This window comes from Tursiops truncatus, chromosome 3 (genome assembly GCF_011762595.2).
Source record: "Tursiops truncatus isolate mTurTru1 chromosome 3, mTurTru1.mat.Y, whole genome shotgun sequence".
Classification (NCBI taxonomy): domain Eukaryota; kingdom Metazoa; phylum Chordata; class Mammalia; order Artiodactyla; family Delphinidae; genus Tursiops; species Tursiops truncatus.
Window position 1 is genome coordinate 163,104,186 of NC_047036.1, and position 12,620 is coordinate 163,116,805.

Genomic DNA, 12,620 nt, shown 5'->3' on the forward strand with positions numbered 1-12,620 from the left:
GATGACCACTCTGCTATGTCTATGATTGTAAGTCTCCCGCTAAAGGATTCTACATTAGATGGTAGTGGTGCTGTACCCATACTTTAAATGACAGAAATATATTGAACAGCCAGCTTAAGCACTGTTAGCGGGCAAGGAAGAGTCACTGAGAAACAGTATGATGGGAATGAGGAATGCAAACCAGGTCATCAGGAAAAGAACTCTTCTCCATACCCTGCAAGAAAGGGAGTTTGTACTAAGACATGGAGAGGAAGTTCGGGGTGTCAAGGGGTAAAACATTAGAATAAGTCACAAGTCTTCTTACCTCACTGGGTTTTGAGTCAGGACCAAACCTGCTGGAAAGTGTATGAGTCTCAGGCTCAGATTTAGATTTGATGATTTCACCAAACCACTTTCGGACCTGGAACATCAAAGGAAAGGCTAGGATTGTTTTTGTTAACAATGGAGAAGAGAAAAGTCAGTGAGTGAGAAAGACGAGAGAGACATTATGAAAAACCTTTCCTACAAAATGTGATATATGCATACAATGGAATGTTATTTATTCCTTAAAAAGGAATAAAATTCTGACACACGCTATAACATGGGTGAACCTTGAAGACATTACACTGAGTGAAATATATGCGCCAGACACAAAAGGACAAATATTGTATGATTCCACATGAATGAGATCCTTATAATAGTCAAATTAATTGAGACAAAGTAGAATACTGGTTACCAGGGGCTTGGCAGGGGAGAATGGGGCATTATTGCCTAAGGGGTACAGTTTGGGATGATCAAAAAGTTCTAGGGGCTTCCCTGGTGGCGCAGTGGTTGAGAGTCCGCCTGCCGATGCAGGGGGCACGGGTTCGTGCCCCGGTCTGGGAAGATCCCACATGCCGCGGAGCGGCTGGGCCCGTGAGCCATGGCCGCTGAGCCTGCGCGTCCGGAGCCTGTGCTCCGCAACGGGAGAGGCCACAACAGTGAGAGGCCTGCGTACCGCAAAAAAAAAAAAAAAAAAAAAAAAGTTCTAGAATGGATGGTGGTGATTGTTGCATGAAAATGTGGTGAATGTATTTAATGCCACTGATCTGTACACTTAAGCATGGTTAAAATGATAAATTTTGTTATATATACTTTATCACAATAATTTTTTCATTTGTTGTAGAAACTCAACAAAATATGCATATGCAAAGGAAGAAAATAGAAGTCACACATAGTTGCTCAATCTAGCGAAAAATCACTGATCATGTTTTGGTGGTATCCTTCCATGTGTCTTGGTTTGGGGTCCCCCAGAGGCAGACCTTGAGACAAGGGTTCTAGTGCAAAGAGTTCTTTCGAGGGGTGATCCCAGGAAACACCAGTAGATCAGTGGGGAAGTGAGATTGAGAAGGGAAGGCAGCTAGTAAAGGATGCATAATCCTTTCCATTGTGGACATCTGGGGTTCAGTGCCACTCGGGGGCTCTGGAGACAACAGAGGACACACCTCAGAGTCATCCCACCTCAGGGACAAGGGAGCTGGGGCAACTATCTACCAGCTCCCATCAGTCATTGGTTGATGGCTGCTCTCAAGGGCCATTACTCTCTGGCACCACCAGCTTGCCCTGTGTATAAAGCAGGCATGTCCTGTGGGCAGTAAGAAGCCCACAGGCACAGAGTCACAGGTGTTTACAATAAGCAACCCTGGGCATGTAGAATATAATGCCAAAGTGATATGAGAGAGTCATCAACAACATTTGCTACACCAAGGTTTCCAACTTTGGCACTACTGACATTTTGAGTTGGATCATCCTTTGTAGTGGGGACTATCTTATTAACCGTAGGATGTTTAGCAGTAACTCTGGCCTCTACCAACTAATTGTCAGTAGTACCTTTTCCCCTAGTTGAGACAATCAAAAGTGTCCACAGACATTGATAAATGTCCCCCCGGGAGTGGCAAAATTGCTTGAGAATAAGTGGTGTTTTTCCATATACACCATTACCCACACGTGAATAACTAGATAACATAGCATAAGAAATGAATATTTATATATGTTATATAAACAAAATAGAACCCTTCTGGAGCAATGTTTTGAAACTTACTCTTTCACTAATATATTTTTAAAAATTTAAAAATTATGTATTTTATTGATGTATATTTGGTTTACAATGTTGTGTTAGTTTCTGGTGTATAGCAAAGTGATTCATTTAAACATACATATGTATATATTCTTTTACACATTTTTTTCATCATGGTTTATTACAAGATATTGAATATAGTTCCCTGTGCTATACAGTAGGTCCTCGTTTTTAATCTATTTTATATATGATAATTTGTGTCTGCTAATCCCAAACTCCTAACTTATCCCTCCCTGCCCATCCTTTCCCTTTTTGGTAAAAATGTTTGTTTTCTATGTCTGTGAGTCTGTTTCAGTTTTGTAAATAAGTTCGTTTGTATCATATTTTAGATTCCACATATAGTCACTAATATATTTTGAATATCCTTCCAGTCATAAAGTATTCTTGTGCCCAGACAAAAATTAACATTTGAATGGTCTATGCCTATGCTCATCCTTTGTTCTCTAGGGAGTGGCTGCTCTGTCGGCTCAGTTTCTTCCTCTCTCTTATCCTCAGAGGAGCTGTTCTTCCTTTCCTAGTTTGGTTCTTTGGGCGTGTGGATGCAGAGTGAGGAAAAGAGGGAGAGAGGAAGGAGCGCATGCGCGCGCGCGAGAGAGAGAGAGAGAGAGAGAGAGAGAGAGAGAGAGAGAGAGAGAGAGAGAGAGAGAGAGAGAGAGAAGAGGAAGAGGAGGAGAAGGAGGGAGGAGGAAGAGGAGAAGGAAGAGGAAGAAGTATATCAGTCAGGACATGTTTTGTTGCAGTAATAAACGACCTCAAAATCTTAGTGGCCAAGCTCAACAAAGCTCAGCTGGACTATGTGTCTTCTTCATGGTATTTGAGAAGTACAAATAAAGAACTTGGGTGATTTTGTATTTCTTCTGGCTGCTGGAATATCTTTATTTGGCCATTGCACCTCCTGGCCTGGATCATGTAGATCCAAGTTTCATTGGGGTTTCAGTCTTTTACATTATATTTAATAGTTGCATAGTATCCTGTTCTATAGATGAGTATAACTTAACTAAATCTAAGTAGAAGTATGTCAACGTGGTTCAGTAGTATACAGCACGGTAGCATCTTGCCTGGGGTTCATTTCTAGAGCCAGCATGCAGTTCATATTACCCCTGAGCACCCCTTAGTAAGGAACCATCTTAGAGATTTATCTCAACAAGCCCACAGCAGCCAGTATTTCCCAAGTGTCAGACGCACACTGTTTCTTTTGTTCAGCTGCAGACACATGAATTGGCTTGTGTTTAGTAGCCATATTGAATACAAAATATATATCTTGAAAAACTGGAGGCTCACACTGTGAGATGCCTCAGGCACTGAGATGAACTGGGGGAAGAGTACAAATAAGTCTTTTGCATGGTGCTCACTCAAGTGCATACATCCACTGAGAAGAGTTGCTTACAGTTTTCTTTGGCTGTACATGTGGATGGATGGGTAGATGAATAGAAGGGTAGGTATATGGACAGATATGTGATTAAGCAAACATAGCACAACGTTACTTACAGAATCTAGGTGATCGGTATTGCATGTTCACTACATAATTCTTTCAACTTTTTCGTATATTTGAAAATGTTCATGATCAAATGTTAGAAAAACTATATTATTATGTAATTTCATTATAGAGCTATTAAAACATTAGTAGAGAGGATATACATCACATGGAAATGTGTTTAAGAATTCATGTTAAGTGGTGTGGTAGATTGCTTTATTGATCTCAGTTATTCACTCTTCTGTAGTAGCATTACACCCTGTCTTAGCTTCGTGGTGAATGGAGTGTTTTTCTCCAATTGACTTTGGGCTTGGACATGGGATCTTATTTGGCCAATGAAATATTGGTGGAGGTGATGCAAACAGAATCACCTTGAAATGGCCTTGCTCAGTAGAGCTTGCCTTCTTGTGATTTTGCCATTGTTATAAGAAGAACTTATGTTAGGGAGATGCTCCCCTTTCTCCCAAGCCTCAGGGTCACAAAGAACAGACCTGAACATGATCTTCATCCTGGAGCCAGGTCAAGCTGAGCCCAGCCAAGATCAGCTGAACCTCAGTCAACCTGCAGACTCCAGAATGAGAAAAGTAAATGTTTGTGTTTAAGCCACTGAGATTTTTGAGGTTGTTTGTTACATGGCAATAGATGACTATTACGCATGGGATAGTTGAAGAAAAACATGGTATTTCCTTGATGCAGCAATTATTTACTTTCTGAAAGCCATTAATAAAATAATATTTCTTACAATCAATAGCATCTCACAGTAGAGAACATATAGGGAGTGTTTACACACTACTCACAAGTGCCTATGAAAATTTAGAGAATGTGGATTTGAATGTTTATTAAACTACGTATCTCCAAATGTTTCTTAATTTTAAAACAATAAAGAAAGAGGTCACAGTTTACCTGCTGGCTGAGGAGGCAGTAGACCAAGAAAATGAAGAAGCCCTGAAGGCTGTTGATGATGGTGAAGAGGTAGGCCATGACAGGGGCAGCTGAGCCCAACTGCAAGACGCCCAGACACCATGTGCATCCCAGGATGAAGAGCTGAGCTGTTGCTTTGAGTGTCAGCATCCTGAGGGAAGTAGTAATCAATAATGTAAAAAAGCTAATGATGGACATGAATACTTCTACAGCATTGTTGTTAACGGTGAAGACTCTGGAGCTAGAATGCCTGAGTTTAAATCCAAGGCAGCACTAACTGTGTGACCTTGGGCAAGTTACTGTCTGGCGTGTGTTTTGTTTTTTTTTTTGTTTTTGTTTTTTTTAAATCATGTGGCTTGGGAGATCTTATTTCCCTGACTAGGGATCGAACCTGGGCCATGGCAGTGAAAGCGCTGAGTCCTAACCACTACACCACCAGGGAATCCCTACTTTTCTGTAACTCAGTTCCCTAATCTTTGTACTACTCCTATTTCATAGGGTTGCTGCAAAGATTAAATGAGACCTTAACATATGTAAAGTATTTAGGACAGTATATAGAACAAAATTAGTACCATACATACGTAAAGCATTCTAAAACTGCAAAGATAAAGCTCTTTATCTCTCTCTCTATATATCATTTATAGATGGAGGGGTCAAAACGTGTGCTATTCAGGGGAACTACATTCAATATCTTGTAATAACCTATAATGGAAAAGGATCTGAAAAAGAATATACATATGTATGTGTGTAACTGAATCACTTTTTTGTACACCTGAAACTAACAGAACATTGTAATCAACTATGCTTCAATGAAAAAGGAGTGTTTTTAATAATTACAGTGCATCAACAAACATAACCTGGAACCATTCCAGGCAAACTGAGATGTAAGGTCACCCTACTTTTGTATCTATATATTCCTAATTTTAAAATATCATATTACATAAGTGAGAAAAGCTAGTTGAGGAACAATTTATGTAGTGATGCTATTGTATGTAAGTCTGTCTGTTCTACAGAAAATGCACAGAAAAAGTCCTGGGAAAATATCAGACATATCATATCATGCAGTTTGTTACCCCTGGATTCCCTGGGAGGTAAAAGTAGCAGGAAAAGAGGGAGTAAGCAACTTTCACTTTTAACTTTATATATTTTGAAAACTTTTGACAAGTAATGAACAAATAACAAATGTGTTATTGTTGTGATTACAATGAAAACCTCAACAAATTACATGTCAAATTAAGATGGATGCTGAGGTCTTCCCTGGTGGTGCAGTGGTTGAGAGTCCTCCTGCCAATGCAGGGGACATAGGTTTGTGCCCTGGTCCAGGAGGATCCCACATGCCATGGAGCAGCTGGGCCCGTGAGCCACGGCCGCTGAGCCTGCGTGTCCAGAGCCTGTGCTCTGCAATGAGAGAGGTCACAGCAGTGAGAGGCCCGTGTACCACAAAAAAAAAAAAAAAAAAAAAAAGATGGATGCTGAAAAATAAAAGAAATACTCATAGTTCCCAGTTTTTTGAAATAGTATTATACAAAATATATTTTAACCTAAATCCTCCCTGAACCTATTGCCTCTTGTGCTGTGTGGCCAAAGCTGTATTCTTCCATTCTCCTCTTCTTCCGTTTAGTGTTAGATCGCTTCGCTTTTTGAGATTTATCAAGGACACAGGGCTACCCAGTTAGAGACTACATTTCCCAGGCTCCCTTGCAGCTAGGTGTCACCATGTGACCAAGGTCTAGCCAATGGGATATGAGCAAATGTGGAACTTGCAACTTTCATGTCAACTCCTTCCTGCATATGGGATACTGATAAAGACAACATCCTAGGGGATGGTGGGGCAACACAATAGAAAGAACGTGAGTCCCTGGATCACTCTGTGGAGCCGAGCTTCCCATTAGCCCTGGACTGTTTACCTCTGGCCTGTGGCGTGAGAATGAAATAAACTTCTATTTCACTCCCATTTTTGAGTCACAGAAATTTAGCCTGTACTCTAGTGAATACAGCTTCTCATTAATTGTGATAGTGGAAGATGGTAGTGGTCTTGCTAGTCCTTAGAGCCTGGCTGTGGGGTGTATGTCTGTGTCAATATGTAGGAGGGACCAGTAGGAAGTGAGTAGAGGAAAAGAGGGTTAGAAAATACCACTTGCTTCATCTTACTTTAGATTCTGGATGGTTGACACTTCACTGTTGAGGGAGGAAAGTTTTCTTTTCAAAATCCAAAGAACCAAGATAAAAAATACAAAATTCACCTGCAGGAATGACACAGACCATGTAGAATACAAGTTAAGATGTACTATGTCCACTGTAAATTGTACACAACTCCTACCTCCCTGAACATGGGTTTGAATTGGTAGCAGGTGGAAAAACCAAATCATACAACCGAGAAAATATATGTCCCTTGTGCTATCTTGCACCCATGTCTGGTGCTTCTTCTTAGGTCAGGAACATCAGAGCCACATATTCACTCACACAGATAATGGCACAGACGGGGACGAGGAAAGCCCAGATGAATTTCTGCTTCAGGCCGAGCCAGCAGCTGGGAAAAATGGGAAAAGGGACGCAAAGAGAGATCAGAGAAAGCACATGAAATGGATATGAAATGACACCTTTTCCTAACAGAGAATTTTCCAATGTCTCCTGAAAATGTCAGCTGACAATGAAGGCTTTAATTGTTCACTACCATGTGTTACTGCTACATTTTACAGGCACAGTCCTGTTAAATTTTCACACTAGTATTCTGAAGGTGGGACCATGGAGGTGACCATTATCCCCATTTCACTAATGAGGGGACTGAGAATTAAGGACTTGAGGTCACAAATTATGGGAGAGATAAAGTTGGGACCTAACTGCAAAATTCTCCCCTTCCAGGGCCCGTGAGCCATGGCCGTTGAGCCTGCGCGTCCAGAGCCTGTGCTCCGCAACGGGAGAGGCCACAACAGTGAGAGGCCCACATACTGCAAAAAAAAAAAAAAAAAAAAATCTCCCCTTCCAGAGCCTCTTACATCATTTTTCCCCGCCTCACTGGGAAAGAGATTAGAACCCTTATACTCAAGGAGAAAGTAGAGTGCATTTGATGTGAATATCCCAATCATCACTATTAACACTGCCCTCAAATATGTCCAGGGCACAGGGTGAGAGTCAAGCTCACTGATCAGGTGTTCCATAAAGATGAGGCCTGGATGCTGCGGAAATGGTCACGATCACAGCCGGGACTCCGTAGCCCACTGGGAACATGAGCTTCTTCATGAACCTGTTGATACTGGAGTGGTTGACCACCGTCAGTTTGCGTGCAGTGAGGAAGAGGTACAGGCCCTCCAGCAGCATCCAGGTGAAGGAGGCCAGGTAGAGATAGTGCAAGGCACCTGCAATGATGGCACATAGCACCTGGGGAAGGAGGAAGGTGTCACCAGGAGGGATTGTCAGGGTGGAGCATGGCCCCAGGGCGTCTCTTTTATACTGACATTGAGTTCAGAACACCTGGTATTAGACCAAGGTCATTGAAGGTAAAGGTGGTTGATAATCAACGGCAGCACTACTCACCTTGGTACATCTCCCCCAACCTCCCTCTGGGGCCCAAGGCTATTTTATTAAGGTGTCCAATGCAGCATGGCTCCATGAACTCAGCAAACACTGGAGGCAGGGCAGGGGTATTTTGGGACAGTACAAGTACCTTGATCTCAGTTCTATCGATGGCTGTTAGGAAGAGCAGGTGGGCCAGGAAGAGGCAGAGTGAGAGCTGCAGGTGGAGCGAAGTGCTGGTGCTCTGGATGGCTTTGCACAGCAGGAAGGTGAGGGCTGCCAGGAGGAGGCACAGCAGAGACAGGCTCAGCCCCACATAGGTGATCACAGTCAGTGTGGGATCCTTCTCCTGGGACACATCAGAGAGGACATCACAGTCACCCTTTCCTGCTCTGGGATTATACTCCCCCACCCCTTGGAATGTGGCATCCCAACATAGGCAGATCACCTTCAGCTCTGCAAGGAGGGGAGGGATGCAGGACTTCCTGTATGCTGTCACCCAGCCTATGTTATCAGTACTCTGACCCCTCGTCTAGGATATGTGTCCAGTCTGACCTTCTCCCACCACCTTTGCTGCTGCCACCCAAATCCTGACCACCATCATCTCTCTACCAGTCCACTCCTGCTGCACCACCATCCATTCTTGACCCAGGAGCCAGAGATTTCTTCTAATAACATGAGTATGCAGCATCCCTGATTCAAATTCCCTCTTGCCTTTCCATTGTAATTTGAATGAAATCCAAACTCCTGACCATAGCATTTGAAGTCTGATGCATTTTCCCTGTGCCCTTTTCTCCAACCTGAACTTTTCCACTTCCCTCTCATTCACTCTGCTCCAACCACATTTATTTCTGGAACACACCAAGTTTGTTCTCTCTCAGGACCTTGACACATACGTGTATCTCTTTTTGGGATGCTCTTCCCTGAAACCTTTTTTTTTTCATTGAGGTAACATCCAAATAATATAAAACTAACCATTTTACACAGTACAATTTAGTGACTTTTAGTACATTCACAGTGTTGTGCAACCACCACCTCTCTCTAGTTCCAAAACATTTGAATCACCCCAAAATAAAACCTCATGCCCATTAAGAAGTTACCCCCACTTCTCCCCTTCTCCCAGCCCCTAGAAACCATCAATTTGTTCTGTCTCTATGGATTTGCCTATTCTAGGCATTTCATATAACTGGAATCCTACAATATGTGGGCCTCTGTGTCTAACTTATTTCACACAGCATGATATTTTTGAGATTCACCCACATTGTAACCCCACTGACTTAATATTCAGATTTCAGCCTGAATAGTTAATTCTCCTCTAACCATGTTATCTAAAGTAGCACACTTCTGCAATCACTCCAGACACACGCTCTTTAAAAATTTTCCTTATAGCATTTATGGCCACCTAAGCAGGGCCTCCAAAAGGATTAGCTTGAGGAATTCAATGTTTACATCATACCTGTGTGTCGATGGCCATGAGGACAGCGAAACTGGACAGGTGAGTGGCATTGCATATACTGTGAGTCTTGTTTGCTTGTATCAGGAAACAGCCCTCCGTGGACCAGTGGCCGCCCTCCTTTGTACCTTTCCAGTAGACGCAGAAGACCTTTTTGATACTGGACTTTATCTGAAAATAGAACAGGCTCATCATGTCCTTCCTTGGGAGGGACTGCTCTCAGAGTGTCAGTCTATGCTGGTGGGGTGCAAAGAGGTGACACCATGGGTTAGGAGAGATCAGGTAATTTCTATTTTAAGTGAAGAGGATGACCACCAGGAACCTGTCCGCGTAGTCCCAACTCTATTGGGATTCCACATAACAGAAAATGAACCCACCTCTCTCTGGGAGCCAGAATTTTACAAGATGTCATTGGCTTCAGGACTTTATCCTCCAACATGGGAGTCAAATAAAAATAGAGTATAAGGCTCACTTAAATTTTTCTCCCAAATACTCTCTAAGCCAAATTTCCCTGATGTCTTCACATCAATTCTGCCCTGACCGCTTACAACACAATAATTGCTCATACAATGACAGGGGTAGTGTAGGGAAGAAACATTACCAGGAGACAATAAAGTTAGTTTTCAATCTCTCTTTTTTTTTTTTTTTGCCCCCAGGATGTCCATAGCAACACTTGATCGGGCCAAGGATGTGAGTTGGATGCTATCCTATTTGGCGGCTGTATCTCCTTTGATAATCCACTGGACCATCCCCAGATATCTTGCTCCACTTCCATTGCTCCATGCCATACATCAAAAATTCCATTCCTAGATTTTATGCATCAGATGGAGAAAACCTACCTTTCCTCACCTTCTCCCACTTAATTCTTATTTTCTTAAAAATTAAAAAAGTTTGATTTATTTTTTCCAGCCTTATTGAGATTTAATTGACATATAACATTGTGTAAGTTTAAGGTGTATGTAATGATTCGATATATGTATATATTGCAAAATGATTATTACAACAAGGTTAGTTAACATCCATCACTTCACATATTTACAATTTTTATTTTGTGGTGAAAACTTTTAAAAGCTACTCTCTTAGCAACTTTCAAATATACCATACAGTATTGTTAACTAGAGTTAACTAGAGTCACTATTCTCTCCATTACATCCCCAGAACTTATTCATCTTATAACTGGAAGTTTGTAACATTTGATCACGATTACCTCTTTCTCCCACCTTCTGTCGCTGGCAACCACCAATCTGTCCTTTGTTTCTATGAGTTTGTTTTTACAGATTCCACATATATATGAGATCAGTCAGTATTTGTCTTTCTCTGTCTGACTTATTTCACTTGGCCATAAGGTCTTCAAGGTTCATCCATGTTGTCAAAAAAACGGCAAGATTTCTTTCAACTCTTACTTTCTAAACAGTTACTATGTCTGGCTATTAACCCTCCTGCCTTTAAGAGTTTGGGCAGAGAATGGGAAAAGGCAATGAATTATATAAAAGTTTTTCTTCTGATTGAATTATGTAGTCTTAATAATTAATTCCAGGCTTTTGTGCAAGAATAAACACTATGTCTCAGTTCAAATTTCACAGATGTAGGAGGTACCGGCAATTAAAAAAATTCCACGAACTAGAATGATGCTGCCCAAGAGAAATATCATATGAGTCACTTATGTAATTTGAAAATTTCTACTACCACATTAAAAAAGGAAAAGAGGGCTTCCCTGGTGGCGCAGTGGTTGAGAGTCCGCCTGCCGATGCAGGGGACATGGGTTCGTGCCCCGGTCTGGGAAGATCCCATATGCCGCGGAGCGGCTGGGCCCGTGAGCCATGGCCGCTGGGCCTGCGCCTGTGCTCGGCCACAGCAGGGAGAGGCCCACGTACCGAAAAAAAAAAAAAAAAAAAAAGGAAAAGAAACAGGTCAAATTAATTTTAATAAAATATTTTATTTAAAGCACTATATTCAAAATAATATCTTTTAATATGTCAATATAAATCAATACATGTAATCAGTGTAAAATTATTGAGATGCTTAACACATTGTTTTTCTTACTAAGTCTTCAAAGTCTGGAAATACTGAATCTAAACCTGGAAATACTAAGTCTTCAAAATCTCAGTTCAGACTCACCATATTTCAAATGCTCAATAACTGTAGTTGGCTCCTGGCTATGATGTTGCACAGTGCAGGTCCAGAATGATTGACTTGGGAGTATTTAAAAATTGTTTGGTCTAACATCCATGAAACCTAAGCAAGTACAAATTGTAGCTTTCACCCACCTGCAGGTGCTGAAAACTTAGAGTCACAGGCTGGGAGAGAGATGTGTTCCTTTGGGGTCCAATAGCGGCACTCACTACCTGGGAGTTCAGGTAAACTTGATCTTTCTCATTCACCTCTTCAAAAAATGTTGCATTTATGATGTTTCCAAGAGAAGAGTATGAAATAAAGGCAACTGCACTGGGACCTGAGGAAACAGAATAATGGAGTCTTAAAAAGTGCCACCATTCCTTCTGTTGCCCTTTCCCACTCCATACCTGACAGACTCCCATGATCGCCACCCCTGTGCTCAGCTGTGTCTAGGATGTTTACTTTTCCTTTCCTGCTCTTCCTACCCAAATATTCACAACTCCTCCTCAAAGACCCATCTCCAACCCAGCCTCTGGCTTGGGAAGTCTTCCCTAGATCCTCTGGCAGCTTGATGTGTCTTTCTCCAAATTCGTATTTCAAGTGCAGTCCCTGCCGTGCCAAAGAGAATTCAACTGTCCATTAATTATTTCCTGTGGATTAATCCTATTTTTCCAACAGGCACTAAACGTACTGAGTAACTAATACCGGATACTTCATTTGGAAACCACAGGGCTCCTAGCACAGTGCCAAGCATGTGGTAAATGGTGAATTCTTTGAAAACATCTTTATTTTCTAAAAAAGTTTAACTTATATTTCAAACACTTAGAAAACTATAAAAAAGACATACAGACATTTACACTCGGATTTAAAATATATTATAGTTTTGTCGTATTGGCTTCAGAATTATGTATTTTTTTAAGAAATAAAATGTTTTAGATATGGCTAAAGATCCCACTATTATTTCATTCTCTTTCTTCCTTCTCGAGAAATAACCACGGACTTGAAGTGGAAGTGTGGCCTTTCCATGAATACATTTGTAATTTTACTAC

At 41.5% G+C, this 12,620-nt stretch overlaps 1 protein-coding gene across 2 annotated transcripts in view; it reads right to left on the reverse strand.

Moving 5' to 3' along the window:
• Positions 1-12,620, reverse strand: part of ADGRE3 (adhesion G protein-coupled receptor E3) — a 41,503-nt gene that overhangs the window by 2,054 nt on the left and 26,829 nt on the right. The window contains exons 8-15 of one of the 2 annotated variants that reach the window (XM_019934017.3): positions 11,724-11,908; positions 9,460-9,627; positions 8,155-8,352; positions 7,633-7,868; positions 6,954-7,020; positions 6,642-6,733; positions 4,473-4,641; positions 305-400 (exon numbers count right to left, since the gene is read on the reverse strand). In XM_019934017.3, the coding sequence (XP_019789576.1) occupies positions 305-400; positions 4,473-4,641; positions 6,642-6,733; positions 6,954-7,020; positions 7,633-7,868; positions 8,155-8,352; positions 9,460-9,627; positions 11,724-11,908 (1,211 nt within the window). The remainder of the gene's footprint in view (positions 1-304; positions 401-4,472; positions 4,642-6,641; positions 6,734-6,953; positions 7,021-7,632; positions 7,869-8,154; positions 8,353-9,459; positions 9,628-11,723; positions 11,909-12,620) is intronic. The other variant, XM_073803212.1, reaches the window with a different exon arrangement.